This window comes from Octopus bimaculoides, chromosome 7 (assembly GCF_046866305.1).
Source record: "Octopus bimaculoides isolate indiv1 chromosome 7, ASM4686630v1, whole genome shotgun sequence".
NCBI lineage: Eukaryota > Metazoa > Mollusca > Cephalopoda > Octopoda > Octopodidae > Octopus > Octopus bimaculoides.
This window is the reverse complement of record NC_142934.1, coordinates 5,080,664-5,105,028: the sequence shown is the minus strand read 5'-3', so window position 1 is coordinate 5,105,028 and position 24,365 is coordinate 5,080,664. Positions and strand designations below refer to the sequence as shown.

The window sequence follows — 24,365 nt, the reverse complement described above, 5'->3', positions numbered from 1 at the left end:
ATATATATATATATATATATATATATATATTCTTTTCTACTCTAGGCATAAGGCCTAAAATTTTAGGAGAGGGTGGGGCAGTCGATTAGATCAACCCCAGTAAACAACCGGTACTAAATTTATCGACCCCCCCCCCCAAAAAAAAAGATGAAAGGCAAAGTTAACCTCAGTGGAATTTGAACTCAGAACATAAAGACAGATGAATATATCATCATCGTTTAACGTCCGCTTTCCATGCTAGCATGGGTTGGACGATTTGACTGCGGACTGGTGAAACCGGATGGCAACACCAGGCTCCAGTCTGATTTGGCAGAGTTTCTACAGCTGGATGCCCTTCCTAACGCCAACCACTCAGAGAGTGTAGTGGGTGCTTTTACGTGTCACCCGCACGAAAACGGCCACGCTCGAAATGGTGTCTTTTATGTGCCACCCGCACAAGCCAGTCCAGGGGCACTGGCAACGATCTCGCTCGAAAATCCTACAGGAGCCAGTCAGGCGGTACTGGCAACGGCCATATATATATATATATAATGAATAGGTGCTTTTTATGTGCTACCAGCACAGGAGCCAGTCAGGAGGCAATGGCATTGGCCATGTTCGGATGGTGCTTTTTACATATATCATATGTGATTCACAGAGCACATCATAATTCTTACTGCAACTGATGCCCTAGCAATCGTTATTTACAAATATCAACCCTCATTTTGTTTTATTTTGAAACTTACACAGGTTGGCTTGGTCTCAAAATGTGGTGTCACTCTATCACACCATGACCGCTGAAGTCGCCGGCAGTAGGTCTAAGACTAACCCCCTCTGTATCAGTTTTCTTTGCTTACATCCCAGTACTCTAGCAGTTCAGCAAAAGAGACTGATAGAATAAGAACTGGACTTAAGAAATAAATACAGGGGTTGATTTGTCTGACTGAACCCTACAAGAGAGTGCTCCAGCATGGCCGCAGTCAAATGACTGAAACTTTGTAAAAATAGAACTTGACATGCAAATTCGTGAGGCACAGGAGTGGCTGTGTGGTAAAACGCTTGCATCCAAACCACATGGTTCCGGGTTCAGTCCCACTGCATGGCACCTTGGACAAGTGTCTTCTACTATAGCCTCGGCTGACCAAAGTTTTGTGAGTGGATTTGGTAGACGGAAACTGAAAGAAGCCCATCAGATATATATATATATATATATATATATGTTTGTGTATCTGTGTTTATCCCCCCCACCATCGCTTGTCAACTGATGTTGGTGTGTTTACATCCCCATAACTTAGCGGTTCGGCAAAAGAGACTGATAGAATAAGCACCAGGCTTACAAAGAATAAGTCCTGGGGTCGATTTGTTCGACTGAAAGGCAGTGCTCCAGCATGGCCACAGTCAAATCACAGAAGCAAGTAAAAGAATGGAAGAATGTATCTTGAAAAACCATGAGCTTAAAACTAGAAATCAACAAACACAACAGTCTTTGCTTTAACTATGAGATGTGATCGATAAAAGACAATTCAAATACAAAAGAAATGTATTGATAGAGGAAAGATCAAAAAATAATCACCGTATATTAAAAGCTTTCAATTCTCTGTCTTTGTCCAGTGGAATGACCTTCAAAAGGCCGTCATAAAGTCTCAAAGCTATCACCTGACAAAGTGGATCAATAATTCCAATGATTCCAGTCTCTGATGGGCGACCGACTCTATCCTGAAACAGAAACACAACAAATCGAATAAAAAAACTGCCTGATTCTAACACATTTCATGGAAAACCAAAAGACAACCAACTGGAGTTAGACTGACAGTTTCACTTTCAGACACTGATGTAATTTTGAATAGTCACAACATTAATCCAATAGTCATGGCACAGAACTAACCAATCAAACATTTTCAATGGCTTATAGTGAATGGTCTGTGCAACTCCATATCAAATAGTACAGTACATAAGCAATGTCTGACTAGAGCACTTTGACAAACAACACTAGAGGACTGCAATGTTTGACAAACAACAGCAGAGCACTAAAATGTTTGACAAACAACAGCAGAGCACTAAAATGTTTGACAAACAACAGCAGAGCACTAAAATGTTGACAAACAACAGCAGAGCACTAAAATGTTTGGCAAACAACACTAGGACACTGCAATGCTTGACAAATAACACTAGAGGACTGCAAAGTTTGACAAACAACAGTAGATTAGCACAGTGCCACACTATCTCCCACACACAAATACATCCTTTGCATAACTGGGAAACGTATGACTGTCACAACTTCATATCTCCTCATCCTCATAAATACATTTTATGTAGAAATGTGTAACTGCATGTATATGTTTGGGGGGAGGAGCAGACAACATTTTTACAGTGACTGTTTTACTTCCTTTGACAACACAGAACCAGTTATAAGAACATATATATATCTCACCTGCACTGATCCAAGAGCTTTGGTTATGATGTCAATGTTGTCCCCTTCCTGCTGACATTCCAAGATCATAGCACTGTAGCGTGATGTCAGCAGGAACATGAAGTCTTTCTCTTCACCCTGTAAAAGAGAGGACAAATTTATTTTCACAACAGTGGAAAGATAAATAGAATTATAAAATTTCAAGGATACTAGCAGACATTGTAAATTCCCCTGCCCTTCTTAACGCCAGCCACTCCAAAAATATAGTGGGTACCAGTCAGGTGGCACTGACACCAACCACGCTCAAAGGGTGCTTTTTATGTGCCACCAGCACAGGTGCCAGTGGCATCAGCTAAGCTTAAATGGTTCTTTTTACATACCACTGGCATGGGTGCCAGTCAGGTGGCACTGGCATCGGCCATGCTCATAAAAATGACAAACATGGAAATCAGACTGGAGTCTGGTGCAGCCCCTCAGCTGACCAGTCCTGGTCAAACCGTCCAACCCATGCCAGCATGGACAATAGACGTTAAATGATGATGATGATGATGATGATGATGGAACTCAAACATTTTTCAGGAATTTCCTCATTTTTCTTACTTTTCTGTGATTAGAATACATCCAAACTTTTTTTTTTTCTTTAATCAATAAATGAAATTCAAAGTTCAATGAAACGAAAGTAAAATGTGAAGGCTGTTACTTACTGGTGGACGGAAAAGCTCCAGAACAGCTATCCGACCATAAATACCAACTTCTTTGACTGGACGCAAACCTTCAGGAGTGACAACATATATCTCCATGCGGTTATTTTTGGCAATAATCAGATTAAGGTCACGAGGTGAAGTGAAATTTCCTGGAAGAAGAAAAATTCAGAATTTTAAAAGATGCTTATCAGTAAACGTTTCCTTGTGACTATTTCTAAAATACACAATGATGATGATGATATATATATATATATATATACAACAGGCTTCTTTCAGTTTCCGTCTACCAAATCCACTCACAAGGCTTTAGTCGGCCCAAGGCTATAGTAGAAGACACTTGCCCAAGGTGCCACTCAGTGGGACTGAACCCAGAGCCATGTGGTTGGTAAGCAAGCTACTTACCACACAGCCACTCATGCACCTATATATATATGTGTGTGTGTGTGTGTGTGTGTGTGTGTGTGTGTGTGTGTGTGTAATATTCTATGTGACATGTTCACAATGAGCAATAATATATAATGATTAAAGGTTTTATTTCTAATTACTGCTATCTTATGTATTGACTACTGTATTACTACTGTGTGCTTAATCTCACTAAAGTTATCAATCAATAGAGAGAATCAGATTCAAGTGGATAATTTATTAATTACTTTATAGATAATGCCAAATGTCAAAATATATATATATATATATATATATAGTCTGTGAATCAGAACACTGAAAATATATGTATATACATAGGTGCAGGTGTAGATCTCAAGTTCAATCCTACTGCACAGTACTTTGGGTAAGTGTCTTCAACAATAGACCCAGGCTGACCAAAGCTTTGCAAGAGGATTTGCTGGATGGAAACTGAACGAAGCCTCTGTGTGTGTGTGTGTGTGTGTGTGTGTGTGTGTGTGTGTGTGTGTGTGTGTGTGCATGTGTTAGTCTTGATGTGTGATGGTTGTGAATGAGCATCACAATCATACAAGCAATGTCATTTGTTTCCAGTCTGGCCATGAGGAAATATTACCTTGCTTGAAAATAGGTGAGGGTTTGTGACAGGAAGAACATCCCGTTATAGAAAATCTGCTTTTAACAAATCCCATCTGACCCACGCAAGCATGAAAAAGTGGACATTAAAATGCTAACAGCACAGGAAAGCTTCCAGCACTGCTATGGATTTAGAAAAGCTTGCAAAGCTCTGAGTAGCTCCTGCAGTTACAGCATGGGCAAAGCATCTCCGATGCTTATTTTACCTGTTATTTGCAATACAATACCCACACAAACACACCAAAAATTTAACAAAAATTTTTTTTATAAATAAAAATTAAAAAGAATTTAAACAAAAAAACCTCGTGCTAAAAATCTAACCTTGACAAACAAATTAACATGTGACTGCTAAGGCTCAATAAACCTTTAGCGAGAAAGTCTAAACAAATTCAATCAGTATATAAAAAAAACAATACAAACACCAAATATATTCAATTCTTGATAATGAGACTGTGAAGGTGGAGAAACATCAGATATGGATTTAGAAACCATTCCAAACCAAGTGTAAGAAGACTACTTGCACTGAACTCGGTTCAAATTCAAAATTTTTATTGTTAGAAATAATTTTTGCAAAACTGACTCCACTTGTGAAATTTTTGCTATGCAACATGTATGCATGTATATGAGCATCACTGCTATCAAAAGGCTTACCATAATTTTTAGAAGTGAAACCTGGACCAATGGGATTTGAAACTAGGACCAACGGGAATATCATGCAAGGTCTGAAGAGTTGCAATGTGGGTTGAACACAAAAGGAGAGCATGTCAGAAACAAAGGTCTATCCTTCTGGTTCCACCAACTTGGAAGAATCATCTTTTCTTTCCTCCTCTTCTAAGCAACTATGGATCCATTTAACAGTATCCTACTGGAAAAAGCCTCCACCTTCACTGCTGGCTCCCGTTAAACCATGCCAACATGGAAAACATGACATTAAATGACAATGATGATGATATACTCCATCACCTTGAATTCCTCTCTCCTTCAGTGGCCACCAGTATGGCTTCTGCAGAACCAAATCCACTGGAAGCCTACTCTCTTATGTCATTCACCAGTGCCTCTCACTTTACTCCAACAAAAGGACCTCTAGTTGTGATTGCTAATCAATTTAACTATACAAATGGTTAACTTAAAACAAGAACAGTTTTTTTTAAAAACAAAATACCTCCAAAAACTACTTTACCAAATTAGAATTTCTAAGTAGCGTGAGGAATCTAGATCGGTATTGGCAACCTTTTTGGAGAAGTGGACCACATGAGGCATGGTTCATTATTAGGTGGGCTACACTATTAAAAAAATTCATGGTCATGTTTCGTTAGGCGTGCCACTCAGAAACCCCTTGGGCCGCAGGTTGCCCACGACTGGCCAAGATTAAGCACCAAATAAAGACAATGTTTTAGAACCAACATTTTTCGTGGTAATAATAGTTGAAAGGGAACAAAACGGTTTATTGTAAAGAAGAGCAAAAGTCTTGCAGTTTGCTCCAAAGGTATCCAACACCAAGTGGTGAACATCCGGTTAACAACCTGTCCCCTCAGAGCTGACCTGCTGCTGGGCAACAACAGCAACTCTAATATAGGATTATTAAACCAGGGGAGGGGAACTAATTTTAACTTTGCCAAAATATTGTAGGGGACGTGCAATTGATTAACGAGTGTTATTTAATTTAAAGAAAGACAATAGACTTCGGTCGGATTTTGAACTCCGAATGTAAAGGGACGTAACCCGGTACTACCATTCCAACCACTTGCTTGATAAGAGTTAACCCTAAACAATATATGAGTAGGGATTGCATAATCATTTAAAAAAGACCCCAGTATTTGACTAGTACATATTATATCCTATACTCCCCAGTGAGAATTCCATTCTGAATAGAATCTGGAATGTGAGATTACTTGTAGTGGTCAATGTTAGTAATATTGATTCGGTCATCCGCCGAACTTATTAGATAAGACATAACGCATGTATTTCGCAGTGACACGAAACCATAAATTTGCGGGGAGAATAAAAATTGGTATTGTTGTTGGTCAGCATATGTGTGAGCCAGGATGAGGACAAATAACTTAAAATTTGACCCCAAAAACGTATTTGCTGTTAAGATATTCTCACCTTCTAGCAAAGTAACAAGATCCCACGCTCTCATTCCCCTCAACTATAAATTTGCAACGTTTTCATTAAGAAAGCAGTTTATTTACTAATTGGCAAGAACATAAATGTAAAACTATTAGCAATCTATGCCCACAAGCTTCAGACTTATTGAACTACTGACAATAGTAATGCTACAAGATATTTTTCTCGACTCCTATAAATCTGAACGAGGCTTCATAAGGAATAATGTTTGCATAAAGAAAAATAACGATTATTTGCTGGTAAATTCCCTCACGACAATAATAATACTGAAAATATAAACAGAGTAAAAAAGATAAAATGCAAGAGCTAAATCAGAATATATATAAATAAGGGTATTCATTTTTTGTAAATAGGTACCAATAAACACACGTGAAGTAAATTTGAAAAATAAAATTAAAACGTTAGTGGGAAAAGAAAATGAATGAATGGGGATTATGTTTTTTAAATATTGTTCGTAATTTTGTAAATCAAAATATGATAGACATTATAGATTACTAAGAGTTTATGTTTTAAACTTGTGCTGTACATATTTGTGTACGTACAAAATAGTACCGCATTTTTTAATGTTTTTGAAATATCTAATTGTTATCAGAATTTTGCAAGGTGGAGATTTAGTCCTCCTTTAATTTCTGAAATCATCTCGGTAATTTTTTAAAGTTATATTTACTTTGAATCAAAACCTACGAGCGAAAAGAGCAGGACATTCCTATAATAATAATATACGGACGTACACAATAGAGGTCATAGCGAAAAATATGTTTACGAGTGAAGATGATCGAATATATTTGAAAAATATACAGTCAACGATCTTCGATATTTGTAATACGATAATCAGTCTGTGTAGTCAGTTGAACATAAATTCCAAACACACCTTTGTTAGGTGCAACATCAGGGTTCCAAGAGAGACAACTAAACCCATACGTATATCGAAATTGTTTACAAAATACCAATAAACAGGGACGGTTTAATGTTCGCAAAACAAAGAAAAAACAGTATTGTTTTCGTTTTACGAAACTTAAATCTACACATAAAACGTGTTAAGTGCACGAAAAGGTGCTTGTTAAATAAAAAAATTAATGAACTGTATAGAAATAGCTATGCAATATAGACAGAACTTGTTAATAAATATAGTGATTATTAGCTCACCAAGTACTTGCCTATCTTAATACATAATTCACCAAACTCGTACGAAATTTATCTTTAAGGCAGAAAAACAATCTTATTGCCATCATTATTTTGTCTTGTCTATTATTAGAGTTGAGAAACGGGATCATTTGGCGTTCTTGCATTTCTCAAAGGTTTTTAAAGTAGCTACAACTGTCTCAATCCGTGGTGGACCTTTTAAGTAAAGGAATGCAGCCCTTAATGTAAAAAAAAAATAATGAAATCTAGACTTGAATCAAAGTATGTACAAAAAGTTAAGGCTTTCTATAAACATAAAAAAGTGGACATAACCAAATTTGTTGAGAAAATGCGGTTTCAAGTATCCTTTAAAATGCATCGTGTTTTCCAATTGATAAGATGCACATTATTTACATGTTTCTGTGTGTAATATGCGCGTTTTAATAATTTGTAAATGTGCCATCTCCTCTAAATTGGTATTTTCAAATTAAAAGAACGAAGATCAGGAGTGCTTTAAAAGAAATAAAAGAACCAAGTGAAATGGTCTTAACCGAGAATCGAAACCGGTTTGCAGTCCTCAGTTTATTAGAGATTTTTTACTTCTTCAAATTTAATGAATTGAAATAAAATTAAGAAATAATTAAATATATAAATATAAACAATTTAACGAATTTTTTGAAATTACAGAAATATAACAAAAAAAAATGTAAAGAAATAAAACAAATTATAAAGAAACAGTATTTCTTTTTTTTTTTTCGAAATATGGAAAGAATTTAATGAATCTTATCTCTTTTAAGAATAATTGTTTTCGTATGAATTTAGTGAGTTATAAAAGGCTAAGGGCCAAAGTAATTGGAAGTGATGAGAAGGAGCAGCGGGAAATTTATTAAAAGACCTCATCAAACACAAATATCAGAGAATATCTAAGAGGTGTGTGCTTGTTTTTTGTTTCTGGGAAAGTTGTTGTTGATGCTATTCTTACCAGTGACACAGGCATTGACTGCCGTAGGTTTGTGAGCGGTTACCACATAATTGTACGACATGATTGTGGTTCCAGCGTAACTTTTTATCTCCGACAAAGACGACGGTTCTGAGGCTTTTTACAAAACAAAATCTTAGATGGCGGCTTGGATGGAGGTACGCATGCGCTCTTTCTATGCGGTCTCCCATTTCGTTCTGTACCGTCTTGAGAAAATTTCCGGTCTCGTCACTAGCTTTCATTCTTGGTCAGCGGTTACAAATGAAATTTATATCTATATATATATCTATGGTAATCTTCCAGTTTCGAGAGGTTAAAAAAGTAAATAAAATACAAGGGAAATAACTGAACGTCTTACCAGTATTATCCGTACTACTTTGTTTATAAATAAATCACGTGATTTGATTGACGTTAACTGTTTATATATAAATCACACACGTGAATAAATATCATAGTTTCTTATGAGAAATCGAAAATGCTTCGTGGAAGACCGGCTGCACAACATCTAACCCTAAACCCTAAACTTTTATTTAAAAAAAAAATTCCGTCGCATGCTGTTTGTAAAAAGAAAAAAACATTTTAAACTTTTATTAAAAAAAAAATTCCGTCGCATGCTGTTTTAGAGAAAAAGTAGTACGGATAATACTGGTAAATCGTTCAGTTATTTCCTTGAATATTTTTATTTATTTCATTTACCTCTCGAAACTGGAAGATTACCTTTTTCTTAATGACATTATTCCTTTCATTAATAACAGAAACGGAGTAATTGTCTTATTCGCAAAATATAACGACGCTTCATACATAAGTAAAGTACTATTGATAGAATAGACATCCGAAATTTGAATATCAGAGATATCTATTGAAAAATCTCGAATATTAAATAAAATATGATTGAAAAGACAGGCAACTAAGTTTGAAAATGAAGTTTTCTGTTGATTAATTTGGCGCCGTTTTTGTCACACTTCCGTTTCCTCGTTTATAACAAATATTGATTCAATCAAACAACTTGGAAGGCGTACTGTCGTTCAGATAATTACGGTAAAAATTACTTATTCATAGTCAATGTTGTTTAATTGTAAAGACATACACATGCAGACACACACACAGGCATATATATGTTGTTTTTTAAACTTTTATGGGGTTAATTTGTTTTACTTTGTTGAATAATCGATTATCGATATTATTACGAATACAAAAATATAGTAGGCATTGTATGTGTTTATATCAATATAACGAAGAATTAGCAAATATATTGGGGGTTATTCCACAGAGTATGATTTTATTTTTGTATATTAATAACATTGATAGAAAGTACGGAGTGGGACACTCTTTGAAGAGACGTTAAAGTTACCCTTTACTTTCTGAGACTAAGTGGTTCTTTGGACAAGTGTTTATAATATCTCCTGCCTCCTTTACTAAGTTATGATGAAGTCCGAAGTTCGGCAGAACAGGTACAAGTGTGTTATATACTGTCTATAAATGTGGTAGATGCAACAATTTGATACTGCTAATCGTCTTTGTTATTTCATCATTGGTATTTTAGTATTATTAAACTGCATTCCACCTCTCTCGCTACCAAACGGTCCCGTAGGGTATCAATCACTGCATTGATTAATAACTGGAATCTCACATCTTTCACTGCTTCCTTGTAGGTAGGTTGGTAGAGATGGACTATATATAATCTGAACCTTTCCACCCCCCCTTATTTATTAATTTTTTTTTACGGAATCCCACGTTTTAGGCTATGGAGATTCCGATTCTGAAAAAAAAATTTTTGAAAAATTTCAATTCACCCCCCCCCACCAAGCAGGCTATTTACATGCTAGAAATAACAGCCAAATCTCACAAAACTAGTGTTAGGGTTAGGTTTACCCTGTTGATCTATATAAAAACCGGGGTGGGGGGGAATCGAAATTTTGAAATTGAGATTTTTGAAAATTTTTTTTCAGAATCGGATTCTCCATGGTCTTAAACATAGGATTCCGTAAAAAAAAACAAAATTTAAAAGGGGGGGGGGTATACCCAGATTACATATACTCCATCTCCACCGGTTGGTTTACTTATACCCGAATGCAAAACATTATTTCTTGCAGCACTTCTTTACATTCTGAGTTCAAATCCCGCCGGCACCAACTTTACCTTTCATCTCATCGGGGTTGACAAAATAAAGTACCCTTCGAGTACTGGGGCGATGTTATCCACTTAACCCTCCCCTCAAAGTTACCTGTGCCTAAATTAGAAAGCATTACAGCCAAAGTTGCCCCACTATCATCGACTCGATAAATTATATGAGATTTACAAAGTTAACTACGGAGGTATTTTTCCCCAACATGAGGCAGTTGAATTTTTATTGAATATTTGGAAGGTCCTATAATGGGAGGAGATGCTCCACAGGTATCATAAAGTCCTATACAAAATCAATCATAAAATTCAACGAAGTTTGAATGGAAGTATTATAACTGTTCGGCAATTTTCTTGAGGCCTTAACGTTTCGAACGACTTTGACTTTTTCGTGTCAAAGTAACTCTTAAAATAGTTTGGCGCTATATTCAAATGTATTTTATTGATTTATATGCGACCAACAAACACTGTAATACCTATAGCACAGTTATAGATTTATACGTTATGGGTTTCTGATACTGGCACAAGACCACCGGTTTTGGTGGAGGGGGCAAACCGTCTTTATGTCCTGAGCTTGAATTCTGCCTGGGTTAATTTACCTTTCATCCTTTTGGGATCGATAAAATAAGTACTAGTTGAGTACTAGGGCCGATGCAATCAATTTAGCACCACCACCCCCAACCTGTTGGCCTTGGGCCAAAATTTAAACCAAGTATTTACTAGTTGTTATTGTTTTACTGTTGTTAAGTCAAAAATAAAATCAACAATTTCGGATAAAATATATATTGGCTTACTGTTATATTTATGGACTCAGGAAAATGGACTCTTACCATTTTGGATTCAAAGATGACCTTGAAGACGAAGATGTTGCTGAAGAAAAAGTAAGATATATATTCCAATTTATCAAAAAATTTTCTTTTCTTCTTAATCAGTGAATGTCAGTGATTTAGTTTTACATTTGTATATTTAGAAGTTTAACCATACTGCCCTTCAGTTTGGCTTTCTATAAGCTAATTTTGTTCTTGCTACTATAATTGGAGTGCATCTTTTATGCCATGTAATAGAGTAATTAATAACATCAAGGTAATTAAATCAATCTCTTTTCAGATTATTTACAATTCTAAAGATGGAATGATCTTTCTAATTGATTGCAACAAAAGCATGTTCTCAGATGATGATGAGAATTTCTTCACGACATGCATACAGGTGAGAAACTAATTTGTTCCCTGCAGCTTTTCAAAAAAATTTTATTGGTATCTGATGATAAAAAAAAAGTGTATGATAGTTGGATTATTAAGTTAGGGTTCCTTTCTTACATTTTAATATTGTCATCAGACACACAAGGTTGAGTTGTTTGCTTTCCAATCACAAGGTTCTGGGTTCAGTTTCACTGAACCACTAAGTTACGGGGGTGTAACCATACCAACACTAGTTGTCAAGTGGTGGTGGAGAACAAACACACACACACACACACAATGGGCTTCTTTCAGTTTCTGTCTGCCAAATCCATTCACAAGGCTTGGGTCGGCCTGAGGCTATAGTGGAAGACACTTGCTTAAGGTGCCATGCAGTGAGACTGAACCCAGAACCATGTGGTTGGGAAGTAAGTTTCTTACCACACAGCCACCCTAATTGCTAATTTCTAATTTCCAGCAGGTTGAACAACTATTTAGAAACCTCTTTGTTAGTTCAGTGAGTAGTATGGAGTGGTGTTGAAGTTGGCAAGTTCAGAAAAAACTAGCTGTTGTGGTTGTGGTAGAAGAAATAGACGTTGGTAAATAAAAAATGCCAAGCATGTATGTGGCTGTTTTTTTTTTGTTTTTCTTTTTTTTTTCTTGGATGTTATCCAGAATGAATGCTCACCTGTATAGTGGGAACTCCATTCCAAATGCCTTTAACTATATTCTATTTTTGACTCTGTAGAAGCTTTTTATAGAATTATCAGTTGTTTGAGGCTGAAATACTTCTCGACTGCTGGTTGCGGGCATGGCTGTGTAGTTAAGAAGTTTCCTTCTCAACAATTTGGTTTCACGTTCAATCCTATTGCATGGCATCTTGTGCAAATGTCTTTTATACCCCCCAAACCAACTTCTACAATTACAAACAATTTATTGCACATAAATTTTAGTAACAAAATCTTAGATGGGTCCCATTGCTGTTGAAGGTCCATTATAATTACCAAATGGTAATTAAGATCAGTGGAGGCACATAGACTAGTGGTTAGCGCAGCGGACTTGCAGTCGAGGAATCGTGGGTTTGAATCTCAGACCGAGCAATGTGTGTGTTTCTCAGTGAAACACCTAATCTCCACGTGGCCCTGGCAGAAGGTAATGGCGAACTTCTGCTGACTCTTTCGCTACAACTTTCTCTCACTCTTTCCTCCTGCATCTAGTGGCTCACCTGCAACAGACCGGCGTCCCATCCAGGTGGGGAACCTATACGTCACTGAAACCAGGAAACTGGCCCTCATGAGCCAGGCAAGGCTCGAGAAGGAACAAACAACAGAGATTGGCGCCATTTGCAGAGGGGAGATAATCTCAGGGTTCAAGAATTCTCTCTGTTAACATGGCATTAAGAAAAGGAGGGTCATACTGCCTGGAGTTAAGAGGACCGTTGTGGATATATGCTTATGGTTCAATAACCATCATCAACATGATAATTATTTGACTTCATCTCCAGTGGCCATGGGACTTGTACAAAAGAAAGTAGAACACATTAATGGCTTAGGTAATTTGTGTAATTTAAACAAAAATGAACTTGTACTGATGATGGCTATTGAGCCAGAAACACATCCTTGACTGTCCTCTCGTCTTGGGACAATGAGCCTCTCCTTTTCCTTAATGACATGTCGACTCTGAAGAATTCTTGAATCTTGGGGAGTATCTCTTTTTCTCAAATAAAACTAGTCTTATTTGTCATTTGGTAATTCTGATGCATTCTCTAGAGATAGAGATAAATTTAATAAATCAAGAACTGATGTTGTATGGTATTCAGTATACCTATATTTGTCTATATTATTCAAATATGTGCCACTGTCCACTCTGAGTTATTCTCTTGGCTCATTTTTGTTTAAATTATACATGTTGCTTGTATGCCATAAAATACAGTAAGATGCTCTTATCATCATCATCATCATCATCATCTTTGTTTAATGTCTGCCTTCCATGCTAACATGGGTGGGACAGTTTCACAAGAGTCGGCCAGGCAGAAGCCTGCACCAGACTTCTGTAACAGTTTTGGCAGGATTTTTACAGCTGGATGCCCTTCCTAACACCAAACATATGAGCTTGAATTATTGTTGACTTCAGCATATTTTCACCTTAACCCTACCATTTTTTTTTCTATTTCAGTGTGTCCAATCCACGTTAAAAAACAAAATTATTCAAAATAATCGTGATCTTGTTGGTGTCGTTTTTTTTGGAACTGTAAGTTAAATTGATCCTAATATCTCAATTGGACTGTTTATTCACTCTGTGTGTGTGAGAAAATGAAAGACTGGAAAAATTTATATGTATGCGTGTGTGTATATATATATATATATATGATTCTTTCAACATAATATGCAGATGTTTAAATTTTTGGAAGCCATACCACATGATAGTAAGATAAACAGGAAATATATCAAAAAATATTGGCTAATAAATTCAGATCATTGCTACAATTTTTATTATTCTCTAAGTTTAATAAATTTTTACCTAAACCCACTCGATTCATTCAAGCTTGCCATTTTCACTTGACATTGAAAAGGTTAAAGATGCAAAGGTCATTTATCCAAGTGCTTTCATGGTTTAGATGCACAAAACTATAACTCTTTGAGCATGAAGACATAGATGTGAAGAGGTAAAATATACAGAAAGCATTTCTCTAATGTTTTACTTGAACCTTTTTTCTTTTATTCTTAGGATAAGACCAAAAATACTGACAATTTTGAACACATATATATTTACCAGGTAAGATATTTATTTAATAAATAAATAACCTTCTCTCTCCCCCTCCCTCATAGTAATCCCTTTGTTCCCCAGCATTAAGCCAACCCCTTCCCCATGAGCTCTCCCAGGGCTTGTCCTGTGAACTGCATGGTGACTTCAATAGTGCAGGTAACATGAAAATAACACCCAATGCATGTTACAAGTTGGTTGGCATTAAGAAGGGTATCAAACTGCGGAAACCATGCCAAAGCAGAAGCGGGAGCATAGTGCAGTGGATCCTATCAAACCACCGAACCCTTGCCAGGTTCAGTCTCATTGGGAAACTGTCTTCTACTGTAACCTCAGGTCAACCAAAGCTTAGTGAGTGGGTTTGTAAATGGAAACTGAAAGGAATCCATTGTATATCATCATCATCATTGTTTTAACACTCACTTTTCCATGCTAGCATGGGGCAGATTTTCTACGTATATATATATATATATATGTGTGTGTGTGTTACTGTCTCTTTGCTTTGACATCATGCGATAGCTGTAAATGAGTGTCACCATCATGCAAGCAGTGTCCTTTGTTTCCAATCTTCCATGAAAACATGTCTGGTCGTGGGGAAATATTACCTTAATTGGAATCAGGTGAGGGCTGGCAACAATAAAGGCATCCAGCTGTGGAAAATCTGCTTCAACAAATTCTTGTCTGACCCACGCAAGAATGGAAAATCATTTAATGCCAGTTTTCCATGCTGGCATGGGTCGGATGGTTTGACAGGATCTGGGAGGCTGGTGGGGTGGCACCAGGCTTCTGTTTTTAGCATAGCTTCTACAGCTGGATGCCCTCCCTAATGCCAACCACTTTACAAAGTGCAATGGCTATTTTCTTTATACAGCACTAGCATGAATGCTTTTTACATAGCACTGGCATTGGTGATGCTGACGATGATGTAGCAGTCTATAAACAGGATGAAAGACATCAATTCCAGGAAAGATCTGTTCTCTTAAGCATCCATCTTCTGCCAGTCTTTGATTTTATCCCATTGTGGTTGATAAGATATTCTTCATAAGTTATTGATTATGTACAGAAATACATTGTTTATTGATTAACATGGGTCAAACATTTGTGATTTCCTTTCCATCCACAGGACTTGGCTCGTCCTAATGCTGAAAGAATTATAGAAATTGAAAATATGCTTACTGGTAAGAAGGCTATGATGGTTTTATTATTTTTTTAATGCTTTTATATCTTTTTAAATCATATTTTATATCTATTTTTGTAACTTATGTTGTCATTCAATTCTTATTCTATTAACTCTGTTGATGCTGGTGTCATGCAAAGACCCCTGTCCAGTCCCACATAAAAGCACCTGTCCAGTGTCTTGTAAAAGCACCTGTCTGGTGTCACGTAAAAGCATCTGTATTGGTCCCACATACAAAGCACCTGCTACAAAGACTACACCCAAGAATACACTCATCTATGTCATTTGTTAGGGTCAGGCGTCTTTATGCTTTCCTCTTCATTCGTCCCATGTTGATGGGTACAAGTATGTAAATTTGTATAAGAAATATGCAGACTTGCAGCATGGTCATGTAAATATGTGCAATAGTCAGTGCATTGTGGGTAGCTGAGCAGTATGGGACACGTTTTTGCCATACAAACCAAATCTAACTGATCAACAATCTGTGTTATCAATAAGTGTAACATGGCTCATAATTGAGCATATCATGTTATCCCAGAACAGTAATAAATGAATTAATGTTAAATGAGCTTACATGTATAATTTATGTACTTGTCTTGTACTTTCAGTATATGAGTCAGTTTATGTCTTAAGCTTTTAGCTTTTAAACCGGCTACATCTGGCCCAAATGTTCAATTTTTATGTTCAAGCTGGCCAAGTCTAGCCCCTTGAATCTACCCTATATTGTCACTCTAAAAATAAACAATCACATCTTTGAAATTGCTAAGCTACAAGATAATACATGATAAATTTTTTTTAAATGTGAATAAATAAGCATTAAATTTGACAGAGTAATCTGACTGATAAAGGGTTAATTATGTTAATATATCTTAATCTCTGGATTGTCTTTGTTAAAGATAACTGGAAGACGTTCCACGAGGACTATGGACACAATTCTAATTATCAAATGAGTGATGTATTTTGGCTGTGCTCGCTTTTATTCTCAAAATGGTGAGTCCTAAATTTTCTTTTACTTTTTTCTTTTTCTCTATAAAAATATTTGTATTTGTCACTGTTGTGGAAGGATTGTGACCATCCCCCCTGTGACTAAAGGTGGACTGACTCATTGTTATAAAACAAGAGGTTTTTTTTTTACTAAGCATTTACCTGCTTTCTATTAAAGACCCTCATACCTGATTCACATGTATTTTCAGCACTGAAAAACTTGGATATCAGAGAATCTTGCTTTTCACAAATAAGGATGAACCTCACATGGATAAAACAGAAATTGTTGTGAGTTAGCTCTTTCATATTATCTTTGCTTTCACTCAGATATTGAGTTCAAATGTCTTCTAAGTTATTGTCACATATAGGCATAGGCATGGCTGTGTGGTTAAGATGTTTGTTTCCCAACCATGTGGTTTTGGGTTCAGTCTCACTGTGGGACAAGTGTCTTCTACCATAGCCCTGGCCAACCAAAGTTATTGATTTAGATCACAGAAACTGAAAGAAGCCTGTTGTGTGTGTGTGTGCACTAACCTACGACCATCTGACAGCTGATATTGGTTTGTTTATGGCCCCCATAAACTGTAAAAAAAAGACCAATAGAATAAGTATAAGACTTTAAAAAATATTCTAAGTACTGGTATTGGTTTGTTCAACTAAAACACTTCTTCCACTGTGCCCCAGTGTGGCCACAGTCCAATGACTGAAACAAGCACAGATCAAAGATACATATAAATAAAAAAACACTGCATTTATTTGTGGTGCATGGAGTTTAGCCTGGTTCTCTTGAAAAAACTGTATTGAAAAAAATAATAACAATAATAATAATATGCCCTGATGCAGTATCAGGCAGTGGCTTTCATAGCTTCTGGTCTTAACTGATTGGAAGTGTTATCATGTACATTGTTTTGTCTTGGTATAAAAGATGGGCTACAGCAAATATTCTGCTCAATACCACAGATTTGCTTGTCAGTTGTTTGATCTTAACCAGTTGAGCATGTCCCTTGGTGGCTGATGATATGTGCATCTCTGATCATGAGCAGAAGTAGTGGGGGAGCATCATAGCCATGTGTTGAGAGGAATTCTTTGGGGTTTGGATAATTCGCCTTTGGAAATATGGGTGTTTCATTCAACATCCTTAAACAACACTTATTCAGGGACCTTTTGAGTGGGATGGGCTACTCAACCTGAAGAAAATTCTAACTGGGCCCCACTTGCATGATCATGTGTTGTTTATCTTGATATGAGATCACCATGTCACGCACATATGGTTGTGATGCATGTGCCTAGTGTACCCTTATCAGACGGGTAGTCATGATGGGTATACTGGGCTTCGTATATTTGTATCCCATTGTCACTTTGATGGCATGCGCTGCTCTCTCACTCAATAATAATAATAATATTTTATTTCTTTCCAGCATTGTAAAACTCGTGCCAATGATCTCAATAAAACAGGAATATCTCTGGAGCTGTTGCCCTTACAACTTCCAAATCAGACCTTTGATGTCAATAAGTTCTACAAGGTATCGTACAACTGTTTAATATTTAATGAGAGTAAGGCGGTGAGCTGGCAGAATCGTTAGCATGACAGGTAAAATGCACAGTGGCATTCTGTCTGTCTTCACACGTTCTGAGTTCAAATTCCGCTGTGGTCAATTTTGCCTTTTGTCCTTTTGCAATTTGAACATTGGGGTCAATGTAATCGACTTACCCTCACCCCCAAAATTACTGGCCTTGTGCCAAAATTTGAAATTTAGCATTTAATAAGAATAATTAGTTTTCTTTAATTAGATTGGAGCCTGGTGTTGCCATCCGGTTTCACCAGTCCTCAGTCAAATCGTCCAACCCATGCTAGCATGGAAAGCGGACGTTAAACAATGATGTTGATGATAGTCTCAGGTAAATTTTGATTAAACATTAGGGCTAATGCAGTTTCACACTTCACCTTGAAAAATGCATTTTTTGTAAAATGTTTTCAGTTTCTTAGGTTTTAGATGTCGGAGATTACAAATATCCCCCCCCCCCCCAAAAAAAAGATTTGAAAAAACCCCACCCAAATTGTAAATTTTAAACTTTTTTTGAAATTTTTTTTCCAATCTACATGGAAAAATACAGGAATTTTAACAACAATATCAAAACAGCAATTTCTACAGTTTAGCCAAACGAACATAGAAAGTGCACTGTATAGACCTGCTTTAATGAAGTTTCCACACTTCAATATACATCATCATCATCGTTGTCATCATTTAACGTCTGCTTTCCATGCTGGCATGGGTTGGACGATTTGACTGAGGATTGTACATTTAAAATAAAGGGGTGTGGGGTGTTTAAAATTTTTAAAAGTTTTTTGCATATTCATAATCGCCAATATCTAAAACCTAAGAATCCAAAGAAATTTTTCCCCAAAAATGCATGTTTCAAGGTGAAGTGCAAAACTACATTATCTCCCGTTGTAGTTATCATCATCTCATTCTCGACTATTCTCTTGTTTTTCTTCCACTTTTATTAGAATATTTTGTTTATCATTCATGGAGAGGAAATTGAACAGTTGCCTGACACAACAGAAAAACTGGAGGGGTTGTTAGAGAGGTGAGTTTATTTTCATTACCCTCTTCTTCAGCTTCATCATCATCATTTAATATTTATCTTCTGTGTGGTCATGGGTTGGATCGTTCAACAGAAGACTGCATTGTATTCCAGTCTCTATTATGGCATGGCTTCTAAAACTGCTTTATCCTTCTTAGTGCCATTCATTATCTTCATCATCATCATTTAACATCCGTTTTCCATGCTAGCATGGGTTGGATGGTTTGTCAGGAGCTGTTCAGCTGAAGAACTTCCCAAGCTCCATGTGTGTTTTGGCATGGCTTCTGTGACTGGATGCCCTTCCTAATGCCAACCACTTTACAAAGTGTGCTGGGTGCTTTTACATGGCACCAGTGCCCACAAGATTAAGAATGCTCAACTGGAGCCAGAAGTCTCAGACCCTTGTCATCCCCTCTGTAAATCCCAATGTCTGTAGATCCTTTCTCACCACATCTTCCAACCACTTTACACAATATCAATCATACTAATCCCATCCTGTCCCCTTCCTCTCCCTGCAAAAATGGGTACGGCCTTGTGGCTAAGAATTTCACAGCTTGTTCCCCTTATGTCTGGTTGCCTTTGCCTTTTGTAGTCCTCTGGCCATTGTTAAAAGAAATACCAGAGATCATACTGGCTATCCATATGGTCAACTAAGACCCCTTGAACGTGTTGCCCCAGCATGGTCACAGTTCAGTGTCTAGTCAACATCATTTAACATTCGTCTTCCATACTGGCAGGGGTCCGGTAGTTTGACAGGAGTTGCACCAGCTTTCATTGTCTGTTTTGGCTTGGCTTCTACAGCTGGATGCCTATCCTAATGCCAACCGCTTTACAGCGTATACTAGGTGCTTTTTACCAATAACAGCGATCCAGATGTTTGTTTCTGTTGCACTGTATGTTTCTCATAATTATGGTTGCTCCAAATATTTTTCAGGGTGAGATGTAAAGAGCGTCAAAAGAGGGTTCTACGTAGGTTACCCCTACGAATTGGTGATGGTGTTGAAGCAACGGTTGGCCTGTGAGTCATTGGATTTCTTAGATTTGTATTCTTTTTTATCATCAACATCATTATTCTTTCATTTATAATGTTTTTTTTTCATTCTCTATATGTACATTCGTGTTTTTATATATATATATAATATATATATATGTATATAATTTAATTAGAGGTTGTGTTGACCTCAGGAAAGGACGGTTTCATTGAAGAAAATACTGGTTCAATACCTAATATTTTAGGGAATTAATTTCCTTAAAATAATAGGTATATATATATATATATATATAAACATATAGTTTATATTCATATAAAGGAAGAAAAAGAAAATGGAGATTCTTTCTTTCTCTCCCTCCCTCTTTCTCTCTACCCTCCCTCTCTCTCTTCCCTCCCTCTTTCTCTCTTCCCTCCCTCCCTCCCTCCTTTTCTCTCTTCCCTCTCTCCCCTTCTCCTCCCTCTCTTTCTCACACACACAATACAGCCAATTGTAAGCCTCTTTCTCTCTCATTCCAGTTTCCGATTGAAGCAACGTTGCCAAAAACCTTCGTCTGTTCGTCTTTACAAGAGGGACAACAGTGAAGTGAAGAGTAACAGACAGTTTTATCTACAGGTATTCAATATATATTAAGACATCATTGTACACCAGACTTAATTAAACACGCCTTTAATTACAAGGTGCATTCCAGAAGTTTCTCATCTAAATCCACTGAGTTCCATTTTGCTCAGCTTGATGGTTCTTCTCAAGCATGACATAACACCAAAGGTCTGGACAACTGCCTGGCTAGAGACAGCTGTCAGCCGACCTTACTCACAGTATATACTTTTCAAAGTGATTGTCTGCTTCTGATCTCATAAGGAGAAAAGCAACTAGTTTTAAATCTCTATAGAAAGTAGTGCAAGGAAAGTGTACAAAAAATAGAAAAGACAAAGAATGCACTCTAAAGAATGCAGTATTAAAAAACACTATCACGCAATGAATTAAAATTAGTTTCCTTTAGTTATAAAAGAATTTATAAAACCACATTTTGATGAAAAAAAAAATTAAAAATAGAATTTTTTAGAATTTTCTTGGCAGTGTAGACTTTAATAATTGTTTCCTTTTAGTACAAGTCACATACCAATAACTGGTTAATAAACTGCTTCCTTCAATGAACTGAAGCAAAGCAAGCTATCCCAAGATCTAAGAATTATTCACTTAGTACTTTTAAAAATATTCTTCAGGATACTGGTGAAACTCTTATGCCTCAAGACATCAAATATGCCAAGAAATATGGCAACAGGACTGCTACATTTGAGAAAGAGGAAGTCACGAAAATGCGCATGTTTGGTGAACCAGGTGAGTTTTGTTATTGAAGAATTCTTTAAGAGGCTTCTTGGCTTTTTGCAGTCATATACATACATGCTTGTATAGCTTGCAATTTAGATTGTCACAGTTGCCATCCACTTTCATTCTTTAAACGAAATCATTTCTCATCAGTTGCATTTGTAATATTCTTAAGAACAGCATGAATGAATGTCACATAATCTTCATTACCCTGTGCCAGTGGCATGTAAAAAGCACCATCCGAATGTGGCCAATGCCACACATCCACTTTTGTGCCCCTGCTTGCAAAGTAATTTAATCTTCTTTTTATAGGATTCAAACTCCTGGGTTTTCAGCAACAGAAGGATGTGAAAACACATTACCATATTAAACCAACACACTTCATATATCCTGAAGAGAAGGTCTGTTTTTTGTTTTTTTTTACTGTTTGATTTTAGTTTTACAATTTTAACAGCTGAAAAGCAAAACTTCTATATACCAACCTGTTTGTAATAAAGCTCTATTTTGTTATGGCCCTTTCTCTACACGAGAAGAATATTTTCCAAATTTATGATTTATAAATTCATTTCTCCTTATATCATTGCTATCCGCCAGCCCCTGACCTGTGTGTTCAACCCACACGCCTTGTCTCACTGTACAATTGCTATCCATTAGCCCCCTGACCTGTGTGTTCCTCCCACATGTAACAAGAAAACTTTTCACGCACACTACCCCAAAGGTTTTTTTTTATTCTTCTTTTGTTAAACTGTAGAGTGCAACTTGAGAGATAATTTGGGTGGTATCTCTAGCAGGTCACTTAACCATTTGAGCAACGATATATAATCGATGAATATATTATAGCTTGTGGCTGAACTCCTTTTAAATTTCTGTTTCCCCGTTTACAATTCTAAATCTTTGTATCTCATAACTCTTCCCCTCATCTCTCTCTCGCTCTCTCTCTCTCTCTCTCTCCCCCTCCATCCTCCTTTCCATTCTCAGTTTTTTCTTCTTTTCTTTTTTCTTTCTTTCCTCAAAATACAGTCTTTAAGTGGCAACACTTGCCTTTTCTCAGCTTTACTTGACCGATGTTTGCAGCGAGGTGTTGTACCAATTTGTGAATATATATCATCTAAAACATCTGCTCCAGAATATGTTGCCTTACTGCCACAGGTATTGCTCTTTTTTTTTTTTTACAATATTTGCAAGAAATTGAATTGTATTTAAAATTCTAACAGTTAGAATATTTCAAGAATGTTTATTCCAAGTCTTTTTTTTAAGCATTCTAATTACAATAATATTTACTAGTCTACACAGTTTATTGTATGATGGGGGGGGGGGCTGAAAAGTTCTTGGCTTTAAGCATATTGCAAAAGGCCTGGTTGAAGGTCCAACCTTCCAAGTTCTTTTAGAAGGCTTAGAAAAACTGAAGGACCATTGCAGTAACTTTGTGAATTAGAGAGAAGAATATGTTGAAGCCAGGAACTCTTCAGCCCCATTCTTTGTATCTAGTGCAAAAGCACTCAACTCTGAATGCAGTGTCTTTTATAGCAGAAACGACTGTAAGCTAATGAAGGTGATTACATAAACTCCTGTTCCCTTGTCATTCAATAATATTATGCTCTGTATTTGGCTATGTATAGTGAGTACTAACAACTAGGCTTAAGTACCACTGTGCTTAAGCAAGATCATAACATTTGTATGAGTATATGGTCTCATAGCTTAAACAGCAGAAAAGAGCTTTGTGAAACAGACTGGTTATCATAACAACACCAGTCTGCACTTGCCACTTACCCTCTCCCACATATCTAAGCAATGATAATAGCACTATTCTATCTCCCATTTCTGCGTGTGTCCTGATGAAGAGGTACTGACCCCAAGATATCAAAATACAAGGAAAAACTTCAACCGTTGTTCTGACTTCACTTTTGTAGTTCACTTTTCTATTTTATCCAATCTACACACACACACACACATGTATATATATTTTCACATTCACTCACTCACTCATGCTTTTGCTTGAGGCTGGTGGGGGTCATCCTAGGTTAATGGACCCAAAGGTGTCACCATCCATAGATCCAACCAGGTCCACCAGTGCCCCCTTGCCCCATCACTGATGGTACCGTACCAGTGGTTGCGGTTGTGTCTGCAATGATGGTTATGCTAGGAGTAATTGTGACAGGTGGGTGATGAACTTTATTTTAAAATCTCCTTCCTTAAGTGAAATTATGAATTGTATAAAAAATGAGATATCCAGAGTATAAATCAGAGCAATAGGTTATAATAAATTACAATAGATTATAATAAATTATAAAAGTTTATAATAAATTGTAAATGTATGAGATTTAATGAGATATGTCTTATCTTTCAGAAAGAAACTTTTAAGAATGAAATCCAGTCAATGCCACCAGGCTTTCATGTACTTTACCTTCCTCATGCTGAAGATTTTCGAGAATTGAATATTGCCCCTACTATAAAAGGTTTGTCAAATTTGTTAGCATCGCTTTTCAAAATGAACAAACCTGTGTTTTTTTTTTATAAGATCCCTGAGAGCAACAGGAAAAATATAATTGTTGTTGTTGTTTAGCTTCAAGATGGTTTTAATTGAGTAAAGATGTGATCAAAGGCATTTCATTTTCTTTCTGACGGTGGAGGCGCAATGGCCCAGTGGTTAGGGCAGCAGACTTGCGGTCATAGGATCGTGGTTTCGATTCCCAGACCGGGCGTTGTGAGTGTTTATTGAGCAAAAACACCTAACACTCCACGAGGCTCTGGCAGGGGGTGGTGGTGAACCCTGCTGTACTCTTCCACCGCATCTTTCTCTCACTGGTATTTGCCACAACTGCGATTTTGCTCATCTTGATGTGTCTTCTTCTCAAGCACGACATAATACGAAAGGTCTTGGTTAT

At 36.7% G+C, this 24,365-nt stretch overlaps 2 protein-coding genes across 3 annotated transcripts in view; one reads left to right on the top strand and one right to left on the bottom strand.

The window, feature by feature from the left end:
* Positions 1-8,554, bottom strand: part of LOC106882477 (DNA damage-binding protein 1) — a 30,435-nt gene extending 21,881 nt beyond the window's left edge. The window contains exons 1-4 of the mRNA XM_014933164.3: positions 8,360-8,554; positions 3,094-3,242; positions 2,411-2,527; positions 1,553-1,695 (exon numbers count right to left, since the gene is read on the bottom strand). Coding sequence (XP_014788650.1) covers positions 1,553-1,695; positions 2,411-2,527; positions 3,094-3,242; positions 8,360-8,420 — 470 coding nt within the window. The 5' untranslated portion in view covers positions 8,421-8,554. The remainder of the gene's footprint in view (positions 1-1,552; positions 1,696-2,410; positions 2,528-3,093; positions 3,243-8,359) is intronic.
* A 250-nt stretch (positions 8,555-8,804) lies between these two features.
* Positions 8,805-24,365, top strand: part of LOC106882472 (DNA repair protein Ku70) — an 18,207-nt gene continuing 2,646 nt past the window's right edge. Inside the window, exons 1-16 of one of the 2 annotated variants that reach the window (XM_089354674.1) lie at positions 8,805-9,004; positions 11,292-11,358; positions 11,585-11,683; positions 13,828-13,902; positions 14,380-14,427; positions 15,539-15,593; positions 16,489-16,582; positions 16,786-16,864; positions 17,995-18,099; positions 19,086-19,165; positions 20,097-20,180; positions 20,670-20,766; positions 21,378-21,492; positions 21,793-21,881; positions 22,501-22,629; positions 23,828-23,936. In XM_089354674.1, coding sequence (XP_089210800.1) covers positions 11,296-11,358; positions 11,585-11,683; positions 13,828-13,902; positions 14,380-14,427; positions 15,539-15,593; positions 16,489-16,582; positions 16,786-16,864; positions 17,995-18,099; positions 19,086-19,165; positions 20,097-20,180; positions 20,670-20,766; positions 21,378-21,492; positions 21,793-21,881; positions 22,501-22,629; positions 23,828-23,936 — 1,321 coding nt within the window. In that variant the 5' untranslated portion in view covers positions 8,805-9,004; positions 11,292-11,295. Of the gene's footprint in view, positions 9,395-11,291; positions 11,359-11,584; positions 11,684-13,827; positions 13,903-14,379; positions 14,428-15,538; positions 15,594-16,488; positions 16,583-16,785; positions 16,865-17,994; positions 18,100-19,085; positions 19,166-20,096; positions 20,181-20,669; positions 20,767-21,377; positions 21,493-21,792; positions 21,882-22,500; positions 22,630-23,827; positions 23,937-24,365 lie in introns of both variants that reach the window. The other variant, XM_089354673.1, reaches the window with a different exon arrangement.